This window comes from Carcharodon carcharias, chromosome 13 (genome assembly GCF_017639515.1).
Source record: "Carcharodon carcharias isolate sCarCar2 chromosome 13, sCarCar2.pri, whole genome shotgun sequence".
Taxonomy (NCBI): Eukaryota; Metazoa; Chordata; class Chondrichthyes; order Lamniformes; family Lamnidae; genus Carcharodon; species Carcharodon carcharias.
Genome location: NC_054479.1, coordinates 101,431,909 through 101,456,683, shown reverse-complemented (window position 1 = coordinate 101,456,683; position 24,775 = coordinate 101,431,909). Strand labels below are relative to the sequence as shown.

Sequence of the window (24,775 nt, the reverse complement as noted above, 5' to 3'; positions counted from 1 at the left end):
AAGAAGAGATAAAAATGCATGACAGTGGCCTGTGAAAACCGTTATCGCGGCCGGTGGGTAAAACATCATTTTACCTGCCCGCTATTGCACTTAGTGCAAATTTGGAGAAATATCTGCAGGTTCCCCTTTCTCTACATTGCTTGTGACTTCCTCAAAGAACTCTAATATATTAGTCAAATATGATTTCCCTTTCACAAAACCATGTTGACTCTGTCTGATTGCATTAAAATTTTTTAAATGCCCAGCTATAATCTCCTCAATAATAGATTCCGACATTTTCCCTATGACAGATTTCAGGCTAACTTGACTGAAGTTTCCTGCTTTCTGCCTCCTTCCTTTCATAGGAACATAGAAAATAGAAGCAGGAATAGATCAGTTGGCCCTTTGAGCCTATCCAACATTCAATATGATCATGGCTGATCCTCTATCTCAACGCCATACTTCCATTCTCTCCCCTTACCCCTTGGTGCCTAGCTAGAAATCTATCTATTTCCTTCTTAAATATATTCAGTGACTTGGCCTCCACAGCCTTCTGTGGTAGAGAATTCCACAGGTTCACCACCCTCTGAGTGAAGAAGTTTCTCCTCATCTCAGTCCTAAATGGTCTATCCCGTATCCTGAGACTGTGACCCCTTGTTCTAGACCCACCCAGCCAGAGGAAACATCATCCATGCATACAGTCTGTCCAGCCCTGTCAGAATTTTATATGTTTCTATAAGATTCCCTCTCATTCTTCTAAACTCCTGTGAATACATGCATAGTTAACCTAATCTCTCTTCGTACGATAATCCTGCTATCTCAGCAATCAATCGGGTGAACCTTCATTGCATTCCCTCAATGGCAAGTATATCCTTTCTTAGGTCAGGAAACCAAAACTGTACACAATACTGCAGGTCTCACCAAGACTTTATACAGCTGCACTAAGACATTCTTGCTCCTGTACTCAAGTCCTCTCACAATGAAGACCAACATATCATTTGCCTTCTTAACTGCTTGCTGCATGTGCATGCTTGCTCTCAGTGATTGGTGTACAAGGACACCTAGGTCCCTTTGTACACCAACATTTCCCAATCTATCACCATTTAAATAATACTCTGCCATTCTGTTTTTCCTACCAAGATGGATAACTTCACACTTATCCACGTTATACTACATCTACCATGCATTCTTGTATATTATTGAATAGAGGAGTTACATTTATGATTTTCCAACCTGATTGGACCTTTCCAGAATGAAGGGATCTTTGGAAAATTACAACCAATGCAACTACTATGTCAGCAGCCACTCTTTTAACACCTAGGGTACAGACCATCAGATCCTGAGAACTTACCAACCTTTAGTTCTAAAAGTTTTCTCAATACCCTTTCCTTGGTGACTGCAATTGTTTTAAGTTCCTCCCTCAATTTCACCTCTTGAGTTACAAGAATTTATGGGATGTAATTTGTGTCTTCTACAGCGAAGATGGACACACGACAATATCTGTTCAGCACTTCTGCCATTTCCTTATCTCCCATGAGTAATTCCAGATGCTCATTCTCTGGAGGACCAACACTCACATTTAGTTACTCTTTCCTTTTTTAAATACTTGCAGGAACTCTTTCTATCAATTTTATATTTCTAGCTAGTTTTCTCTCATGCTACAATTTCTCCCTCATTACATTTTTAGTCATTTTTTTGCTGGTTTTTAAACTCTGTCGAATCTTCTGACCTAAGACTTATCTTTGCAGAATTGTACACTTTTTCTTCCAATCTGATACTATTTTTAACTTCCTTAGCAGTGCATGGTGCAGCCATCTCCTAGAGTCTTTCAGTCTTACTGAAATGTACCTTTGCTGAGTGTTAGGAAATATCGACTTAAAAGTCTGCCACTACATCTCTTCTGTCCTAACATTAAGCTAATTTCCCAGTACCCTTTAGCCAGTTTTGTCTTCATACTCTTGTAATTGCCTTCATTTAGTTTAAAACATTAGTCTTCAACCCACTTCTCTCCCTCAAACTACTACTTTGAGGCACCTTTACTATGAGGTCATTAATTGATCCGGCCTCATTGCACATTACCAGGCCTAAAAAAGCATGCTCTCTCATTGGCTCTAGAACATGTTGCTCTAGGAAATTTTTCCAAAAACACATTATACACTCATCCTCCAGGCTATATTTGTCAGTCTGATTCATCCAATAAATATGAACATTAAAACAACCTTTCTTACAAGCCTCCTTTTTTATTTCCTGTACAGTACCTTGTAGATATAGTTACTGTTAGAGAAGCTTTAAAATAAATTCTTGTAACTCAAGAGGTGAAATTGAGGGAGGATCTTAAAACAATTGCAGTCACCAAGGAAAGGGTATTGAGAAAACTTTTAGAACTAAAGGTTGGCAAGTTCTCAGGATCTGATGGTCTGTACCCTAGGTGTTAAAAGAGTGGCTGCTGCTTGCATTGGTTGTAATTTTCCAAATATCCCTTCATTCTGGAAAGGTCCCATCAGGTTGGAAAATCATAAATGTAACTCCTCTATTCAATAATATACAAGAATGCATGGTAGATGTAGTATAACGTGGATAAGTGTGAAGTTATCCATCTTGGTAGGAAAAACAGAATGGCAGAATATTATTTAAATGATTTCTTACCTGTGCTGTTTCTTACCCAAACTGTTTCTACGTCTTGACCTTTAGAACAAAGGTTATCACTCCCTATTGTATGGTTGTTCTAAATTAAATCATCTAACTAAGTTGCTTGAAATAAATGTCATGTATTAATATGAAGGAAACAATGCTCATCTGTAATGCCGGTCTCTGAAGCGGCAAGTACACCTGTCACACTAGTTGGTGTTGGCACTATGTAGCAGAGGAAATATTACAGGATATTAACACACGAGTTGCAGAAAATTAATTTAACATGCTGATGGATGGGAAGAAAAATACTCACCACTGATGGTGGTCTCTGAAGTTGTTGGTCTTCCTGTTCCTCCAAATGGTGTTGGCCCTAAATGCCAGAGGAAATGGTACAGAATATTAATTCACTACTGGCTGCATCGGCTTCTGAGATAATGTTGAGATATTCACATCATCCAGTTCAGTTGAAGCAACAAGTTAGAAATACTTCTACAATGGTAAGGAAAAGAATAATAATTATACCCAAAATATTGCATCAGTAATTCCCTGCTGAAAACGTAATAGTAGTTCATGGACTAAGTTGCCTACAAGAGATAGCGCAGAATTTTATGTTCGGTATGCAGGCGCATGCCCGACACGCCCAATCATAGTATGATGCACAATGACGTCAGGCATGCATCCCGACCTTATCGCACACTCGCTGCATGCCCGCCAATAATTGAAAGGCCCATTAAGGCCATTAACAAGCTGATTAAAATCAAATTAATACTTCCTATCCAACCTTACGGTTGGTGGGCAGGTGAAAAGGCCAAGCGGCCTTTATACAAGCGGGATGAGATTTCCTAAAGCAAATAAACATAACTAAAAACTTTATTTTTGAATTAAAGACATGTCCCAGCTTAAATGACAGAGTCACACAAGGGGACTTTTTTTTAAAATATTTTTACTGTTTTTATTAATTTTTTTAAAAATCACTTCAATCTCCCTGAGGCCCGCCTGCATGAAATCGCTTCAGACTTATTCACATTATATTCCATCTAGCCCATTCACGTAACTTGTCCAAATCCTCTTGAAGCCTCCTTGTATCCTCCTATTAGGAACTAGAGATAGTTTAATTAAGTTATATGTGTATTTATCTGTAAGGAATAAAGTAAAGCTTTAAGTTTAAATTTTAGCTTTAAGTTTAAGTTTAATTTATATTTTTGTTTGTGGATTAAAGGGTGAAACCTAGGTCTAGTTTCATTTAGAGATTTTGTCTGGGAGAATGTTGCTTGAAAGTCTGTGGGTTTGCTTATGTACCTGCAGTTTATTGAGGTTTTATGACCCTTGAAGTGGTTTAGGGGGGTGAAAACAAAGTAGGGTACACTGTGCTGTTGCCTAGCAATGGGGGGCCCACACAGATAGAGAGAAACAGAAAAGCAGTTTGAGTTCAGTTGGTAGGACTATTCCACAGAAGCTGCCAGAGTAGGCAGGAGGGAGCTGCAGTGAGCAGGGCCCAAAAGAAAAGCAGAAAGTTCCAAAACCAGGGAATGGGGACATGAAAACGTCCCACGAGATCAGCTAAGCCAAGGAACAGGGACAGAGAATCTGGAACAGATCCTGTTCAGTGGAAGTGAAAGCAAAGAAGAGAGGGAAAGGCTCTGAATTAAAGACAGAAAATTGCAGGGAGCAGAATCAAGGTGAAGTGTGCTTGCGAGAAGTCAGAAGATCCGAGGAGACAGCCAAAAGTTGTGGACTCCTTACTATGGGCATGTGAAGCAGTGATGTTCTGTTGGCATGGCTGAGTATCTGAGAGAGAGTGCGTGGAAGGTGAAGCTTGAATCACGTGTGATCCAGGGGAGACGAACATTGGAAGGAGAGATCGAAACCCTTGTGGAAGCTATTCAAGAGAAAGTACTTTGGGAGAAGATTCCAAAGCAATTTCTTCGAGATTGAAGATTGGAAACCCTCGCATGAAAGACAGAGTTCAGTGAGACCAGTTGGCTAACTGTATGACAAGCGTCTGGGTGGGGTGAATGATGAGAGATCCATAGCATCAGTTTGGGTGGCGTCTGTCACTTGTCTTCAGAGTGTGGTGTGTCTGACCACAGGTCGCCTATTGGTTTACATGAACTGTGTACTCACTGTGAATATTAGAGTATAAGATAGCTTTTGTAACTTGGGTTATCCTTATGAATTTGTATATATCTGTAAAGGTATAGTTGTGGGTAAAGGAGCAGTGAAATATAGTTAATCCCTTTCTTGTTTGATAATTGTTTTATTTTTTTGTTAAAAGTTCATCAGCTGATTCCTGTAACCTGTTCAGTAGCCACCCTTCACGTTTCTAAACAAAAAATGGTGAGGATCAACAAGCCAGGCTCCACCCATGGATCTGACCTGTCCAGTAGTAACATCAACTGGGAACATAACACCTCCCCACAATTTACATTCCCACCCAGTTTGGTGTTATCAGCAAATCTGGAAATATGACAATTGGTCCACTCAATCCAAATCAATTATGTAGATTGTGAACAGCTGTGGCCCTAGCACTGATCCTTGTGGTACCCCACCAGTAAAAGCCTGCCATTCTGAGAATGATCTGTTTATTCCAACTCTGCTTTCTGACTGCTAACCAATTCTCAATCCATACTTGTATGTTTCCCCAATCCCATGCGCTCGAATTTTATTCACTAACCTCCTGTGTGGGGCCTTATCAAAGAGCTTTCTGAAGATCCAAATACACCATATCCACTTGTTCTCCTTTATCCATGAGACAAATAACATCCTTAAAAAACCCCAACAAGTTTGTCAAACATGATTTCCCTTTCATAAGTCCATGGTGACTATGCCTAATTTTAACATATGGGTTAGGAGCAGAAGTAGGCTACTCGGCCCTTCAAGTTTGCTCTGCCATTCTGACTGTAACCTCCTGCCTACCTCCAATAACCTTTCACTTGGTTATCAAGAATCTACCTACCTCTGCATTGAAAACTTTCAAAGACTATGTTTCCACTGCTTTCGAGGAAGGCAATTTCTTAAATGGGCAACCCCTTATTTTTAAACAGTGATCCTAGTTCTTGATTTTCCCACAAGAGGAAACATCCTCTCCACATCCACCTTGTCAAGATCCCTTAGGACCTTATATGTTTCAATCAAGTTGCCTCTTAGTCTGCTAAACTCCAGCAGATAGAAGCCTAGCCTGTCCAATCTATCCTCATAAGACAAGCTGCCTATTACTGGTATCAGTTTAGTAAACCTCTGAACTACTTCCAAAGCATTTACACCCCTCCTCAACTAAGGAGACCAATATTGTACTTCAGATGTGGTCTCACCAGTATCCTGTACAACCTCCCTACTTTTATATTCAATTCCCCTCGCAATCAATGATAACATTCTATTAGCATTCCTAATTACTTGCTGTATCTGCACCCGAGCCTTTTTATGATTCATGCACCAGGACACCCAGATCCCTCTGAATCTCAGGGCTCTGCAATCTCTCACCATTTAGATCATATGCTTCTTTTCATTCTTCCTGTCAAAATAGACAATTTCAAATTTGCCCGCACTATACGCCTTTTGCCAGATCATTGCCCACTTTAACCTATCTATGTCCCTTTGTAACTTCCTTACTTCAAAACTTACTTTCCTACCTATCTTTGCATCATCAGCAAATTTAGCAACCATACCTTCTGTCTCTTCATCCAAGTTATTTGCATAAATTGTAAACAGTTGAGGCCCCAGCACTGATCCCTGTGGCACATTAATCGTTACATCCCGCCAACCAGTAAAATACCCATTTATGGCTACCTTCTATTTCCTGTCTACTAGTCAATCTTCTATCCATACCGATATGTTTCTCCATACACCATGAGCATTTATTTTCTGCAACAACCTTTGATGTGGAATCTTATCAAATGCCTAAGTACAGTACACCCACAGTTCCCCTTTATCCATATCACATGTGATTCCTTCAAAGAACTTTAATAGAATGGTTAAACATGAGTTCCTTTCCACAAAACCTTATTGACTCTCTGTGATTGCCTTGAATTTTTCTAAGTGCTCTGACATAACATTTTTAATAATAACTTCCAACATTTTCCGTATGACAGATGTTAAGCTAACTGGCCTGTAATTTCCTGCTTTCTGTCTCCCTCCATTTTAAATAAAGGAATTACATTCATTATTTTCCAATTTAATGGAACCTGCCCTGAATCCAGGGAATTTTAGAAAGGTAAAATCAATGCATCAACTATCCCACTAGCTACTTCTTTTAGGATGAAGTCCATCAGGACCGAGGGGGACTTGTCAGCCCACATCTCCAACAATTTGCTAAGTACCACTTTCTTGCTGATTGTAATTTTCCCTTTCCCTCAATTCCATGATTTACTATGCCTAATTTTAACATATGGGTAGGAGCAGAAGTAGGCTACTCGGCCCTTCAAGTTTGCTCTGCCATTCTGACTGTAACCTCCTGCCTACCTCCAATAACCTTTCACTTGGTTATCAAGAATCTACCTACCTCTGCATTGAAAACTTTCAAAGACTATGTTTCCACTGCTTTCGAGGAAGGCAATTTCTTAAATGGGCAACCCCTTATTTTTAAACAGTGATCCTAGTTCTTGATTTTCCCACAAGAGGAAACATCCTCTCCACATCCACCTTGTCAAGATCCCTTAGGACCTTATATGTTTCAATCAAGTTGCCTCTTAGTCTGCTAAACTCCAGCAGATAGAAGCCTAGCCTGTCCAATCTATCCTCATAAGACAAGCTGCCTATTACTGGTATCAGTTAGTAAACTCTGAACTACTTCCAAAGCATTTACACCCCTCCTCAACTAAGGAGACCAATATTGTACTTCAGATGTGGTCTCACCAGTATCCTGTACAACCTCCCTACTTTTATATTCAATTCCCCTCGCAATCAATGATAACATTCTATTAGCATTCCTAATTACTTGCTGTATCTGCACCCGAGCCTTTTTATGATTCATGCACCAGGACACCCAGATCCCTCTGAATCTCAGGGCTCTGCAATCTCTCACCATTTAGATCATATGCTTCTTTTCATTCTTCCTGTCAAAATAGACAATTTCAAATTGCCCGCACTATACGCCTTTTGCCAGATCATTGCCCACTTTAACCTATCTATGTCCCTTTGTAACTTCCTTACTTCAAAACTTACTTTCCTACCTATCTTTGCATCATCAGCAAATTTAGCAACCATACCTTCTGTCTCTTCATCCAAGTTATTTGCATAAATTGTAAACAGTTGAGGCCCCAGCACTGATCCCTGTGGCACATTAATCGTTACATCCCGCCAACCAGTAAAATACCCATTTATGGCTACCTTCTATTTCCTGTCTACTAGTCAATCTTCTATCCATACCGATATGTTTCTCCATACACCATGAGCATTTATTTTCTGCAACAACCTTTGATGTGGAATCTTATCAAATGCCTAAGTACAGTACACCCACAGTTCCCCTTTATCCATATCACATGTGATTCCTTCAAAGAACTTTAATAGAATGGTTAAACATGAGTTCCTTTCCACAAAACCTTATTGACTCTCTGTGATTGCCTTGAATTTTTCTAAGTGCTCTGACATAACATTTTTAATAATAACTTCCAACATTTTCCGTATGACAGATGTTAAGCTAACTGGCCTGTAATTTCCTGCTTTCTGTCTCCCTCCATTTTAAATAAAGGAATTACATTCATTATTTTCCAATTTAATGGAACCTTCCCTGAATCCAGGGAATTTTAGAAAGGTAAAATCAATGCATCAACTATCCCACTAGCTACTTCTTTTAGGATGAAGTCCATCAGGACCGAGGGGACTTGTCAGCCCACATCTCCAACAATTTGCTACGTACCACTTTCTTGCTGATTGTAATTTTCCTGAGTTCCTCCCTCCCCTCCAATTCCTGATTTACAGCTATTTTTGGGATGTTACTTGTATCCTCTATAGCAAAGACCAATACAACATACCTGTACAATTCATCTGCCATCTCTTTATTTTCCATTATTAATTTCCCAGAATCATTTTCTATAGGACCAGCACTCACTTTGTTAATCCGTTTCTTATTTAAGTAGCTATAGAAACTCTTACTATTCATCTTTATATTTCTAGCTGGATTTCTCTCATGTTCTATTTTTCCCTCCTTATTCATCTTTTTGTCAATCTTTGCTGTTCTTTATATTCTGACCAATGTTCTGACCTGCCACCCATCTTATATGCTTTTTCTTTAAGTTTATTACAGTCTTTAACTGTTTTAGTTAGCCATGGATGGTGGGGGCTCCCTTTGAATTTTCCTTTCTCATTGGAATGTACTTTTTCTGTGCACTCCGAAATATCTCTTTAATTGTCTGCACTGCATCTCTATTGACCTACCCCTTAACCTCATTTGCCAGTTCACTTTAGCTAGCTCTGCTTTCTTTCCCACATAATTGCCCTTATTTAAGTTTAAAATACTAATCTTGAGCCCACTCTTCTCTCCCTCAAACTGATTATAAAACTCAATCATATTATGATTGCTGCTATCCAGGGGTGCCTTCACTATGAGGTTATCAATTAATCCTATCTTGTTGCACAATACCAGATCTAGCATAGCCTGCTCTCTGAAAGGCTGTACATTTCTGACAATCTCCCATTATCTCATCCTTTATACTCTGTCCTATCATGTAGTTACAATTAGGGACCCTGTACACCACACCCACAAGTGAGTTCTTGCCTTTATCATTTCTCATCTCAACTCACACTGCTTTTACATTCTTGTTTCCCGAACTTAGGTCATCCCTCTCGAATGTGCTAATACCATCATTAATTAGTAGACCCATGCCTCCACCTTTTCCTACCTTCCTGTCTTTCATAAAAGTCACATACCCTTCAATATTCAGGTCCTGATCTATGTCATCCTGCAGCTATGTCTCTGTAATGGCTATCAAATAATACTTATTTATTTGTATTTGCGCTATCAATTCATCGGTTTTGTTTCGAATGTTGCATGCATTCAGACACAGAGACTTTAGTTTTGACCATTCTTTTCTAAATGTCCAGTGATCACATCCTTAATAATAGATTCTAATATTTTCCTTATTACTGACACCAGACTAACAGGTCTGTGGTTCTCCATTCTCCCTTTTCCTCGCTTCTTAAATAGTGGAGTTACGTTTGCTACTTTCCAGTTGCAGGAATCTTTCCAGAATCTATAGAATTTTGAAAGATAACCACTAATGCATCCTTTATCTCTCTACCCATCTCTTTCAACACTCTGGGATGAAGTTCATCTGGTCCAGGGGATTTGTCAACTTTCAATCGAGTTAACTTTTCAAATACTACCTCTTTACTACTAATAATTTCTTTTAGTTCCTCAGTTCCACAAGTCACCTGGTCACCTAGTATTCCTGGAAGATTTTCAGTATTATTTTCCATGAAGACAGATGCAAAGTACAGTTTAGTTTCTCTGCAATTTCCCTGTTCTCCACTATAAATTCTCCTATCCCCACCTGTAATTGGCCCACACTTGTCCTAGCTAAACTTTTCATTTTCATGCTCCTAAAGAAGCTTTTACTGTCCGCCTTTATGTTCCTTGCTAGTTTACATTCATATTCTCTTTTCCCTTTCTTTATCAGTTTCTTGTCCTCCTTTGCTGGGTTCTAAATGGCTCCCAATCCTCAGGCTTATAAATCACTTCCTTTGATTTAATTCAATCTTCAACTTCTTTTGTTAACTATGGTTGATTTACCTTTTCCTTTGGGTGCTTGTGCTTTAGAGGAATTTATATCTGTTGTAGACCATGTAGTATTTCTTTTAATATAGCCATTGCCTGTTTATTGTCAAATCATTTAGTATATTTTCCCAATCCACCATACACAACGTGCCCCTCATACCTTCATAACTTCCTTTTTTCAGATTTAAGATCCTAGGTTCAGAATGAACTGCATTGCATTCAAACTTGTTGCAAAATTTTATCATAATATGGTCACTATTTCCCAAATGCACCTTTACTGCAAGGTTATTCATTAGCCTTTTCTCATTACACAACACTAAATCAAATAAAGCCCAATCCCTAGTTGGTTCCGCAACATATTGCTTGAGAAACCCATCTCCTACACACTCCAGCAATTCATTCTCCCAGTGCTGATTTGGATAAACTAGTCTATGTGTAAATTGAAGTCATCCATTATTATTGTATTCCCCACATTACAAGCATCTCTAGCATGGTCATGCAATATTTTTAAGGCAGAGGTAGGTAGATTCTTATTAGGCAAGGGAGTCAAAGGTTATCGGGGTTAGATGGCAATGTGGAAATTGAAACATAAGCAAATCAGTCATGACCTTATTGAATGGCGGAGCAGGCTCGAGGGGATGAATGGTCTACTCCTGTTCCTAATTCTTATGTTCTTATGTTCTAAGTTCCTGATTTATACTGTGCCCAACATTACCACGACAATTTGGTGGCCTATAAACAACTCCCACAAGTGTCTGCTGCCCCTTGCTGTTTCTTAGTTCTACCCAAACTGATTCTACACCAGGATCCTTAGATCTAAAATCGTCTCTTACCAATGTACTGATTTTGTCCCTGATTAAGAGCTACCTGACTTCCTTTTCCTTTTCATGTTAACATATCCCTGTTAAATGGCAAATATCCTTGGATGTTCAATTTTGCACCAACATCAAGACCATTGGTTGCCTATGGTTGACAGAACAAACTTCACATGATAAAGAGAAAACATGTACTCACCAGTAATCCTAGGGGGGAATCGTCACAGATTTGCTCTATGTGCGGTAACTGGTCACTAAAACAATGTTTTACCTGCTGGCCATGTTGACGAGTTTTCATGCTGTATCATCCCAAACCCACCACATTATTTATGCATTCCTGGGAAACATGTCATTTCCGTTGAGGGAGGGCCCCAACTCGGCTGCCATGCATCACCTCAACGCTTCATCAAGCCAGGCACCACATTTAAAGTACAGCCACGCTCAATGCTTCCAGTCCAGGACTGCAGCAAAGAAAACATCGCCCCAAAAGGCAAGAAGGCTGCAGACCTCGATCGCCCTTTAGATGTCATGAGGCCCACTGTGATTTCCTCTCTGGTCGCAGGAGGGGCAGCAAGATTAGCACTACGGCTTGGTAGGTGATGGTAGGGTTGATCAGTGCCAATGCTGCACAAAAGAGGTTGGCCATCCAATGCAGATGTAGGATGAATGATCTCATCCGTGCAGCCAGGATATGCCAACCATCTAAGCACTCTAAACACACACTCAAGCACATCACACATTCACTGGAATCTCTGTCCACGCCAGATCAAGGGACATCAAACATGCCCACCCATGTCCATCTGGCCTCAGCTCCTCTGGAGACTGCCTTCAGGCATACCATCTTGAGCCACTTGCACACATCAACATTTGTTCCCCACACAAACAACCTGGGATACCTTCCTTCCCCAGTCGAGCCCTCATTCTGCAGCCTCTTCCCTGAAGCCAGTTCTCCCCCTGCAGCCATTTAAAAATCATCCATATATGGCTGATTTGGTAGGGAGAGACCTGCCATGAGCCACCTTAAAAGTGATGTGGTGCCGTCTGTGAAGCCTGGCGCTGCTGACTGCGAGTGCTGACCGAAGCAAGTGGGGCAAACAAACTTTGAAGTCTGGAGTGAAGTGCAGCCCGTTGCTTATGTGTTGTTGTGAAACACGTCGGAGTGCTTTCTGGCCGACGTGGATGGACAACACAGCAGGGGAGGGCCGTTTCCGGCGGGCAGGCTTAATAATGATATCCTGATGAATTAAGTGAGGTTCCTCATGCCCGATGGCAGGGAACGCGGCCCAACATCAGCGGGCAGAGTGGACAATCGCAAACTAGTTTCACACCGTCGTGAAACTGATCACACAATATTGTTCACTCATACCACCGAAAACACCCGGTGGGCAGGGAAATCCTGAGCCCTTGTGTCAGAAACCATGGGAACGCCTGTCTCTGTAGTTGGAGTTGGTCCTATGTAGCAGAAATCATATTGCAGAGTGTTAAATAATAATTTGCTCTAAATTAAATTCAGGTAATGAAAAGAAGTAAGCTCTACTCACCAGTAATGCTGGTCTCAGAAGCAGGAGGTACACCTGTCACAGTAGTCGGTGTTGGCACTATGTAGCAGAGGAAATGTTACAGAATATTAATACACGAATCGCAGAAAATTAACTTAACACGCTGATGAGGAGAAGCACAATACTCACCACTGATGGTGATCTCTGAAGTTGTTGGTCTTCCTGTTACTCCAAATGGCGCTGGCCCTAAATGCCAGAGAAAATTGGGCAGAATATTACTACTGGCTGCATCGCTTTCCTAGATCATGTTTAGATATTCATTTGTATTCATTTAGTTCAGTTGAAGCAAGTTAGAAATGCTTCTACAAAGGTAAGGAACTGAAAATTAATTGTACCCAAAATATCCTATCAGTAATTCAATTCCCAAAATCTAGTGGTTAACCTCCAGAGCAGTCCCTGGAGCTAGTTGCCTGCATATGGCAGTTACTTTTTGGGCAAGGACATCTTAAATGTCATGATGTCAGCACGGTGGGAGGTACTCGTCCCCAAGGATGGGAGAAGGAGGCCACCCCGTGTGACCAAGCGTGCATGGCAGGAGGCAGCAGAGGTTGTGAGCTCCCACGACGTGGTGCGGCACTCATGGACCCAGTGCCGCAAGTGCTTCAACGTGCATGGGAAGGGTGAGTAGCATGTCGGCATCATTCACTTCACCCATCATGTAAGCTTCTTACCCTCTGGCTCCCCACCCACGTCTGTGTGGCCTGAGTGCAATGAGTCAATGACGGCATGTGTCCTTAGCTGGGCAGCCCAGCAAATATTCCCTATGTGTTCATCGGCCAGAGAAGGTTGTGATGAGATGGGTTCTGCACCCGCAGCATGTGGTGGACTGAGACCCACATCACTGTGATGGGGACAACCTGGAGAATCTGCATCCAGGCGCAGTGCTCAAACTCCAGGACATGTCGAAGTCAGGGTGATGACATGGTGGGAGGGGACGTTCAAGGCGGCGTGGCACAGATGGATCTGCTGCCCTCTGTGCTCCACGTCATTGTGCCTTCTTGCAACAGCAGGTACAACTGCGTGCTCCCAATTGTGGTGAAGACAGCATGTGGCCGGGAGTGGGGGGGCAGCAGGGGAAAGGACACACCTGGCATATTTGTAAGAGTTCAGGCCAGCAGCAGGGGAAGGATGCACTGCACCCCTGTAATGGGCAACTGTGCTTGGGATGGGCTGGCTGCCTTGAAATTGACAGTACAAGTATCATTTATCAAAGCTATTTTCTCATTTCCAGGAGAATTCTCATAACAACGCCAAGCGGCTGAAGACCGGTGGTGGGCCAGGCCAGATTTTGCAGCTTTGCCATTTTGAACAGGAGGCCCTCGATCTGGAGAGGCGCCACATGCCCAGGTTCATTGGAGCTGGAGAGGTGGGGTTCCACGGACAGGTATGTATGGCCAGTACTCACATCACCAGTAGTCTCCCAACATCCATGGCAGTGCTGATTGCTGAGTGAGTGATGTAACCAACATAGCTTGCCCAGTGCGTGCGGAATGATGAGCGCTTGATGATCTGGGGGACAGGCACGTACATTGACATTGTCCGCACGTTAACTGATCGAATTTCCTTACTCTTCCTTTCAGCATCAGCGCTGCAGGCCGGGGACCCGGAGAAGCAGGAGCCCCCTCTGACAGCTGAGGGGCATGAAGTTGCACCATCAGAAGCATCACATCATCTCTGCCAGGCAGGCACCAGAACAGATTCTGGCACCTCGGTGGGCATCATATCTTTGGCTAGTGTCCTGGATCACAGCATTGAGGACACTTCACAGTCACTGGAGGAGCTGGCAGAGACAGACTGCCAATGGTGCCCACAGTTGGAGGACTGCAGGGGCCCAGGCACATGTTCAGTCCGTTGCTGATGATGAGCCCCTGGAGTCATCGGCGATGCAGCCAGCTGATGAGATGCGACCAGGTGTGCGGGACCATCTGGTGGAGATACATGAGGCTGTTCTTGGCTTAGTGTCAGTGGTGAAGGAGTCTACAAGTAGCCGATGCACTGAGCCTCATGGCTGAGCGCCAAGCTTCCTCCACAGAGACAGTGGCGACTCTCATAGAAAGACAGCTCCAGGGACAGGATCAGGGGCTCCTGGGGTTGCTCTTGGATCTGCAATCCCTCACAGGGACACTGACCTCAGGCGGTCAGTGCCCATGTGGGCAGTGGTTTGGGCATCAAGTATCTCACCTCGGTGCCCATCCATCCAGCAGGGAGGGCCAAACGGACCTCACGTCAACGAAGCAGCTACCTGAAGTCTCTATTGGCAGCTGTCAGGGCGCTCCCGATGAGGGCGGCAGCTCCTCCGCCCCTCTGCCAGTGACCGTTGCATCTGGTGAGACTGCAACAACTGGGAAGTAGCCAACTGTGGAACTGGCCACACCATCCCAGGCGCGGCCAACACAGGGTCGATGGGCCAGAGGACGTCCACCAAGGTCATCAAGGCCAACAGGACATTAGATGCCAGTGCCAGTGAGGGGGCTCCACAAAGACATAGCACCCACAAACATAAAATGAAGGCACCCTAGGCACACCCCAGGTTCATCACTGGTTGTTTTTTGTTGACCCCCCCTATGCATTCCTTCTGTGTGAAGTGCAACACCAATTTATTTCTGTTATGTCAAGAGACTTTTGTTACAGCATTAAACTTATGTTGTCTAAAATGGCTGGCGGTGCCTTTTTTCTTGGGCAGATGCATGGGTTCCTGAGATTTGATGAGTAATTTGTGTGTTATTTACATTTATTGACAGGGCCCATCGTCAATGCTCCTATCCAGAAAGATTTTGCACTAAGATCTCCAGGATGGAGGCTACAGGCCAGCCTTGTGTTGGAGATCCACATGTGCTATGCTAGCTAAAGGTTCCTTGGATTCGAGCGTTTCGGGTGTCCTTGCCTCCCTGGAGTATGACCAGGTCAAGCATGTGCCCCCTCATCATTTCCCTGTGCGTTCTTATCCTCAGACTCACTGCTGGACTCATCGTGTTCAGCCGCAGCCACTCTGTCTATATCTTCTTCATCCACTGCATCCCCCCTTTGCAGCACAAGATTGTGGAGAGCGCAGCATGCGACCACTATCAGTGACACTCAATCTGGGGGGTACTGGAGTGCACCCATTGAGCGGTCCAGGCATCTGAAACATATTTTGAGAAGACCAATGGCTCTCTCCACCAAAGCCCTTGTGGTGCTGTGGCTCCTATTGTACAGCTGCTCATCTTCTGTTCTTGGATGGTGGAGAGGTGTCATGAACCACCTTCTGAGGGGATAGCCCTTGTCACCCAGCAGCCATCCATTAAGCTGGGCTGGAGCACTGAAGAGCCCTGGTACCTGGGATTGTCTGAGGATGTAGGCGTCGTGGGAGCTGCCTGGGTACCTTGCACAAACTTGCAGAATCTGCATCCTGTGATCACACACTATCTGCACATTCATCGAGCGAAAACCCTTCCTGTTGACGAAGGCACCAGGCTCACCTACTGGTGCCTCAATGGCCACGTGTGCAGCCTATTGCACCCTGGATGCGGGGGAAGCCAGCAATCACTGCAAAGCCTCTGGCTCGCTCTTTCTGGTTTGTCTGGTCCCAGTGGAAGTGGATGAAGGTCAATGCACACCTGAACAGAGCATTTGTGACCTGCTTGACACAAGTGTGGACAGCTGATTGGGAGACGCCACAAAGATCACCCCCCAACCCCTGGAAGCATAGAAGTTGAGGGCAGTTGTGACCTTCAGAGCCGCTGGCATGGGGTGTCCACCCATACAGTTAGCTGAGATCTCTGGACCAATCACTGTTGACTGTCACCCTTGACAAACGGAGCCTCCTTCGGCACTGCACCTTAGGCATATTGAGGTAGGTGGTTCAACTTCTGTATCCCCTGGCAGCAGAATAGTGGCATCTTCTGCAGCCCCTTGAGCCTTGGACTACCTCTTGGCCCTGCGCCCTTTGAGCCTGCGCCTGTCCTCCCAAAAGTGGCTCCCCTGCAAGCTGAATATGCACTCCTGACCTCCTCCGCCTTCTAGTCCTCCCTTCCTCCTCAGATGAGGTGCCTCCCATGGAGGGATCATCTCCCATTCCCACGCTCAAGGAGGCCTCCTGAAACCTACAGGCCCCAAAACAAATCCTCACTGAAAAGTGCTTACCTGAAGGTTATGAGTCCAGTCCAAGCAGCTGCTATGCGTTTGCAACTTTTCCAGCTCACACAGGCAAGTTTCACTAACTTCTGAGCAGTAACTTTTAAATGTCTGGATTCGCAAACCCACTGAGCCCTCTTCTCCCGCCTGTGGATGAGCTTCATCCAAATTTCTAGTACCTGCCTGCCCGCTGCGCCTGTGCGACGAGCCGAATATTGCTCAGGTGCCTTAAAATCAAGGTCAATTGCGGCCTCAAGGGCTTTAAGTGGCCCGTTAATTAATGGCAGTCATGCAACAGACATCGTCGCTCGCCCACCCACTGATATATCGCGATGGCTCGCGATGACGTTGGGACATGCACCCGACGTCACCGCACGTCATTTTATGCATCAGCGTGTGGTTCCCATCCCCTGCACGCCAACGGAAAAATTCTGCCCCAGATTGCAGTGTTAAATCACAAAATGATCAAAATTAATTTTAGCTAATGAAATGAAATAAGCTCTATTCAGTAATGCCGGACTCAGGAGCAGGAAGTACACCTGTCACAGTAGTTGCCGTTTTCGCTATGTAGCAGAGGAAATATTACAGAATATTAATACACAAATCGCAGAAAATTAATTTAACATGCTGGTGAGGAGAAGAACAATACTCACCACTGATGGTGGTCTCTGAAGTTAATGGTCTTCCTGTTCCTCCAAATGGTGTTGGCCCTAAATACCAGAGGAAATGGTACAATATATTAATTCACTACTGGCTGCATTGGTTTCCAAGATCATGTTTAGATGTTCATTTGTATTCATTTAGTTCAGGTGAAGAAGCAAGTTAGAATTGCTTCTACCACAGGTAAGAAGCTGAAAATTAATTATACTCAAAATATCCCATCAGTAATTCAGTTCCCAAAATCCAGTGGTTAACCTCCAAAGCAGTTAGTTGGAACTAGTTGCCAGCAAATGGCAGTTACTTTTCAGGCAAGGACATCTTAAATGTCATGATGTCAGCAAACTTTGAGCAAAAGATTGAGCGCTTGTTTGCCAGCGAAACCTAAATTTTAAAAATTTCAAACTGATTGATATTTCTAACAATTTTAAGGGTGCATTTTAAAAATCCCACTGAGCACATGGCACTTTTCATCACTACTTTTCAATTATTCGCTAATGAGCACTTTGCTTTATTTCCATCTGAGGAAATAATTTTGTCAGTCTTTCTTAATAGAAAGTGCACATGAAAGGATCATCCGTCCAAAATTATCAAAAAAGAATCCTTTTCATTTTGCAATTTATCAGATGAGATGCTTTCTCATAATCCCAAATTTTTGTTTTCAATATTTGCTTCAAGTACACAAATGGAGGCTGTCATTCCCTGGGTTCTCCATTTCTCAATAGGTTGTGGGCAGTCTTCATAATGAGTGCCTCTTGTAAATTAAAACATATTGCCATGAATGCAATCAACTATCAGCAGGATCAGCAATATCCAATAAATCCAACAACCTGATTTAACAACAGTCCTCTACAGAAAGTTAGAATTCATAACGCCAGATATCTATTATATTTGGTTACAATCACTTTTCTAATAACGATTCAGTGAGAAGATCTTTTAATCTCCAAACAAGTATGTGTCAATAAGCCGTGAGGCAGGTAAAACACCAAGATGCTTGTGCTCAAATTTTCCAACATAAGGCACAGAAATTGTACCAAAGGTGACACAAAGAATTCACAATTTACTAGCATTTGACCATTGTCAGTACAAAGGATGAAGAAGCATAATTAAGAAGTACAAACATTACAAATAATACTGTGGAACTACTCATATGGCACTCATTTATACATTTCCATGTGATTGGACTCAACATATCATCAACTTCAATTTTGCAAAAACATCAAGACCCTTGACTGCCTACGGTTGGCAGGGCAAACTTCACACGTGTTGGCCAGGAGCTGCAGCCGAACTGCTGACACAGGCAAAAGTAACTTTTGACCTGAAGTAACCTGAGTCCAGTCACTGGACTGAGCTGGCTGGAAATGGTTTGAAGTAGCTGAGTTTCTTGAAGAACAAAGGGAATGAGATAAGACACAAGTCCTTATTTAGGACAGGAGGAACGAGGTAATGCTACCTAAGTCTTGGAACAGAGCCAATGAGAATATGCCACAGACTAGGCAAGCAGGCCTAAACCAATGGGAGAGAGACAGCACAGCTTGAAGAGATAAGATTCAGTATAGGACTGGAGGATTTCGGGCATAGAGCAGCGAAGACTCCGGAAACCAACCATCGCAGAAGCGGAAGAACCTACGTCAGCAATGTAGAGACACAAGAGAAGAGAATGGAACGCCTGGCCAGCATCAGCTCTCCTTTTTGGGTATTAGCTTTTATATTCTGTGACCACTCAGGGACTGTCAGAGAAACTTAGTTGGTGTGCGTTTAGATCCTAGTTTTGGGTATAAAACTGTATAACCTGCTGTAAACTGCATGTCTATATTTAACCAGACATATAAGCTATATACAGATGATCTAATGACGTGAATAAAGCAAATTTAGAGTTAAGAGAGAATTGACTCTTCTCTGTGTACAAAGCTAATAACCATTACCGGTGATCTCCGGCAACATATTTGGCGTCCCTGGGTGGGCTCGAGGATAAATCTCTCCATTGAGTCAGCGGGAGCCTCAAGCCAAACCAAGTTGGCAAAGCACACAGAGAACAGGAGTTTGGGTTAATTCATAGCCATTAACATAAGATGATGAATCAAGGGGAATATCCAAGCCCTGGGAACTTGGATTGTTTTGCCTGGAAGGGACTCCTCCAAAAATATGTAATAGGGAAGTGGCCGCAATATGGGGAGTATGCGGGTCACATTGGTGATAAGGGAAAACCCGCTGGGGAAGCCCTTTGGAGAATTGCGCAAAGATGTCAAGAAATTTAAAAAGGTACAAAAGTCCGTAGCGATCGGATGTTTATTTGAGAAATGGATAGAATGCCGACAGCAGGCTAGGAAGGAGAGAGACAGACTAGAGGGAGAGAATAAAAAATTCATTGAGGAGCTAGCCCGCCTTAGTGAGAAGGTAACTGATTTAAAGAGACAGAGAAGTGCAGATTTGAACCAATATCAGTTACAGTGCGAAAAATTGGCTAATGAAAAGAGGTAAGTGAGAAGGAGAAGCCCAAGCAGCTAAAGCTGAGGTGGAGGGATGGAAACAACAATGTAGTGATTTAAAAACTGCTATGAATGTGATTCACAGAGCAGCTCAGAAAAAGAGGAACAGTACCGGTGATCGCACAAAGTGCCAGAAACTGATAGTGAGGCTGCAAGATCAGCTAGCTACACAGAGGGGGCATACTGTGTGCTTTCGCACCCGGAAGAGGAAAAGAAAACGGTCAAGGGGATGTAGATTGGGATGATTTAGCAGACGGGGTGGATAGATACAGCAGCGGTGACAGGGAACCTCCACCAGAGGTTCCACCGCCGGCATATATTCCAGAGCCGGAAAAACCATCTGCCCCAATGGCCCCCCTTGTAACCACTAGAGCACAAGTAGGGGCAGGTGGCCAGGGGCCAGCCAGCCCAAATATGATATATTCCACCCCACTTGGGGTACAACAACTGAGGGATGTTGCGAAAGAAATTGAGACGTGCGTGCCCGGGGATGATCCTAGGGAGTTGTTCCTAGCGGTCAGGCAACAGAAAGGGGTACACAGCTTAGACGATGCCAAGGAAAGAAAATTAATTCTAACGTGCCTACACCCACATATACACTCCGCCCTACCAGAGGAACAAAAACTTGGTAGAGGCAAAAATGAGGCCTTAAAGAACTAGGTATTTTCTGTCATGGGCGATAACAGAGGGGACCCAGTGGCAGGGCTGATGAAATGCTATCAAAGAAAAGGTGAGCACCCCACCGTATTTTTGGCTCACATTTGGGCAGTGTTTCAAGGGGTCTATGGCATAGGCCTAGATAGGGATAACTTACAGCTGGAGGTTAGGAACCGATGGCTGAGAACGCTAGTGTCGCATGGCACTGAGGAGTCGAGCAAGGCATTAGATCAGTTTGATCCCACTGATGACACACATACGGAGCCCTGGATAATTAAGAAGATGGTTAGAGTATGGGAAAGGGAAACACCAAAACTACGAAAGACATCCAGGGACAGAGCAATGCCTGTTAAGAATCAGGCGACAACCTGGAGAAATGAAGGGAGGGGACCTACTCAGAGGGAACACCCTCCAGCTTATCAGACAGTGGGAAGAGGTAGAGGCAGAGGAAAAGGAAACTTCTCGGGAACGGGGAGAACTCAGGGCGAGGTGTCCAGATGCTATAACTATGGCCGAGAGGGACACTTCGCAAGGGACTGCCCGAAACCAAGATGAGAGAATGCAGGTCGGGGAGGAAACCAGAGCCTACCCATGGAACAGCCGAATAGACCAAGTCCTCAGTGTGATATGACAGAAGTACCACTGAGTGCCGGGTTGTACCCCGAACTGCAATGACAGTCTCAGGCCTCTCCGTTATGGGTGTGTGATACGCGGTGGGATGACACGGGGAGACCCCTAGTGAATGGTAGGGTTGGAGGCCACCCTATTACATTCCTTTGGGACACAGGGGGGTCCCGAACCACCGTTAACACCACTCAGATCAATGACATAGATTGGAAAATTCAAAACAAAATTATTCTAAGTGGATTCACAAGGCATTCACAAGTGGGATATGTGAGTGTACCATTGGAAGTCGGTGTGGGAGACATATTGATAGAGCATTCAGTGGTCCTTATCAAATTACCCAGAGAACAAGAACATATATTAGGGAGCAACTATATGGCCAAAGCGGGACTCTGCTTTGACCCCGTTAATTGTATGATTTGGCAAATGCCTTTGGGCATAGGCAGTATAAATCACACACTCATCCCAGGGGGGAATATCAGGATAGGATATGCACGATCGGGAAATGTAGATAGAACCAGGAGAAATGAGTGACGATCGTGAAGTACAACAAATTATTGCACAAAACTCAATAGTATTCGCCCGACATAAACATGATTGTGGGGAAATGACCAGGAGTGTTCGTATACAAGGTCCAGATCCCAAACCAGTACAGTTTCCCAAAACAAGCAGAAGAAGAGATAGGAAAGGTGATACAGAGTTTGCTGCAGCAAGGGATATTAAGACCAATAGCTTCTACTAATAACCCGCCTATTTGACCAGTGAGGAAACCAGACGGTAGCTGGCGACTAACGATAGATTACAGAGAATTAAATAAAGTCACCCTGTTAACAGCCCCTACTGTAGCAACTAGCCCAGAGACAGTAGTTCGACAAAATGAGGATGCGCAGTGGTTTATGGTTTTGGACATAAGTAACGGTTTTTGGTCTATTCCACTGGAGAAAGAGTGTCAATATAAATTCGCGTTTACTTTCCAAGGACAGCAATATACATGGACCACCCTGCCACAGGGATTCCACAATTCCCCGTCCATATTTCATCAATGGCTGAGGGAAGGGTCAAAAGGATTCTCGAGGCCCTAATGTCTAGTGCAGTATGTAGACGACTTACTCCTACAAACTAAAACCAAAAAGAAACATTATTAACTGCTAAGTGAATTACGGCAATTGTTCCATGACTTGGGATTAAAGATTAACCCTAAAAAAGCGCTGATCATGAAACAAAAAGTTACTTACTTGGGAATGATTCTGACACCGGGGAAGAGGGACATTGACAAACGATGGGCAGAGACGGTTGGCAGACTCCCTGTTCCGTGGGATGTAAAAGGTTTAAGGTCCTTCTTAGGCTTGGTGGGATATTGCAGGGACCACATTGATGGATTCGCCACAAAAGCGGCCCCGCTAATGGAATTATTAAAAAAGAATGTGGCCTGGGAGTGGAAAACAGAACACAACCAGGCCATGACCACTCTAAAGCAAGCACTAGCTGCCGCGCCTGCTCTGAAAACCCCAAATCCAACTGAGCCGTTTTCAATGGAGGTGGCTACCACAGACACCACCCTTTCGGCAGGAGACACACAGAAAATTGCGACCAGTAGCGTACGCCTCACGTATGCTCTCATCAGTAGAGCAGCGTTATATGGTATGCAAAAAACACTTGCTAGCTGTCTTTTGGGCAGTGCAGCATTTTACCTATATAGTGGGACTAAACCCACTTACAATATTAACAGAACACACCCTTGTACAGCTACTGTTAGACGGAAGGATTAAGGATGGTACAGTTAGCCAAAATAGAATCGCTAGATGGACATTGTTGCTACAAGGGAGAAATATAAACGTAAAGGGGGTAAAAATCACCACTATGTTAGCAGACAAGTTAGTCCATCAGGGAGAAAAAAAAGAATGGCAATTTCTGATAACAAATGACCCCAAGGGCCCATTTGTATCAAAGGAAAAGGGAGGGAGTAAGACAGAGCCTGAAAGCAGAGATCATATTGCAGATAGCTAAATCACAAATTGCTCTGAAATAATTTCACCTAATGAAGTGAAATAAGCTCTACTCACCATTAACGCTGGTCTCTGAAGCAGGAAGTATACCTGTCACTGTAGTTAGTGTTGGCACTATGTAGCAGAGGAAATATTACAGAATATTAATACACGAATTGCACAACATTAATTTCACATGCTGATGAGGAGAAGAACAATTCTCACCACCACTGATGGTGGTCTCTGAAGTGGTTGGTCTCCATGTTCCTCCAAATGGTGTTGGCCCTAAATACCAGAGAAAATGATAAAGCATATTAATTCACTGCTGGCTGCATCGATTTCCTACATAATGTACACTGAATTTACTTCAGTTGAAGGAGTATGTTAGAGATGATACTAGAAAGGTAAAAAACAGAAAAATAATTATACCCAAAATCTACTATCAATAATTCAATTCTCAAAATCTAGCAGCTAAACTCCAGAGCAGTTGCTGGAGCAAGTTGCCTGCAAAAGGCATTTGCTTTTCAGGCAAGAATATCATGAATGACATGGTGTCAACAATCGCTTCATTATCTTTTCTCAACAAGAATGAGCGATTGTTTACAAGGAAAGATTATACTAAATGTAGCAGAGTAAATATTTCAGCATACTAATACACAAATCGCAGAAATTTAAATTAACACGCTGATAAGGAGAAGAACAATACTCACCACTGATGGTGGTCTCTGATGTTCTTGGTCTTCCAGTTCCAACAAATGGTGTTGGCCCTAAATACCAGAGAAAATGGTACAATATATTAATTCACTATTGGCTGCATGGCTTTCCTAGAAAATGTACACTAAATTTACATCAGTTGAAGGAGCAAGCTAGAGACGATACTACAAAGGTAAGAAACAGAAAAATAATTATTCCCAAAATCTACTATCACCAATTCAATTCTCAAAATCTAGCGGTTAACCTCCAGAGCAGGTGCTGGAGCAAGTTGCCTGCAAAAGGCAATTGCGTTTCCAGCAAGAATATCATTAATGACACGGTGTCAACAAACGCTTCATAATCTTTTGTTGACAAGAATGAGCGATTGTTTACAAGGAAAGATTATATTTAACATAGCAGAGGAAATATTACAGAATACTTCTACACTAATCACAGAAATTTAACTTAACATGCTGATTTGGAGAAGAACAACACTCACCACCGATGGTGGTTTCTGAAATTCTCGGTCTTCCTGTTCCTCCAAATGGCGTTGGCCCTAAATGCCAGAGGAAATGGCAGAGATTATTAATTCACTACTGGCTGCATCGGCTTCTGAGATAATGTTGAGATAAACCACATCATCTAGTTCAGTTGAAGGAGCAACTTACAATTACTTCTACAAAGATAAGGAATAGAACAATAATTATATACAACATAGCCGAGCAGCAATTCCCTTCCAATAAGGTAGAGGTTAACTTCCAGAGCAATTCCTGGACAAAGTTGCCGATAAAAGGCACTTAATTTTCATGCAATGATAGCTTCAATGACATTGTGTCAGCAAATGCTTCATTTGCTTTTCTTC

At 43.2% G+C, this 24,775-nt stretch overlaps 1 protein-coding gene across 1 annotated transcript in view; it reads right to left on the bottom strand.

Moving 5' to 3' along the window:
- LOC121286119 (mucin-19-like) overlaps positions 1-24,775 on the bottom strand; it is a 199,089-nt gene that overhangs the window by 24,650 nt on the left and 149,664 nt on the right. Inside the window, exons 73-80 of the mRNA XM_041203108.1 lie at positions 24,413-24,469; positions 23,931-23,987; positions 23,446-23,505; positions 23,299-23,355; positions 17,462-17,518; positions 12,825-12,881; positions 12,678-12,734; positions 2,924-2,980 (exon numbers count right to left, since the gene is read on the bottom strand). Coding sequence (XP_041059042.1) covers positions 2,924-2,980; positions 12,678-12,734; positions 12,825-12,881; positions 17,462-17,518; positions 23,299-23,355; positions 23,446-23,505; positions 23,931-23,987; positions 24,413-24,469 — 459 coding nt within the window. The remainder of the gene's footprint in view (positions 1-2,923; positions 2,981-12,677; positions 12,735-12,824; positions 12,882-17,461; positions 17,519-23,298; positions 23,356-23,445; positions 23,506-23,930; positions 23,988-24,412; positions 24,470-24,775) is intronic.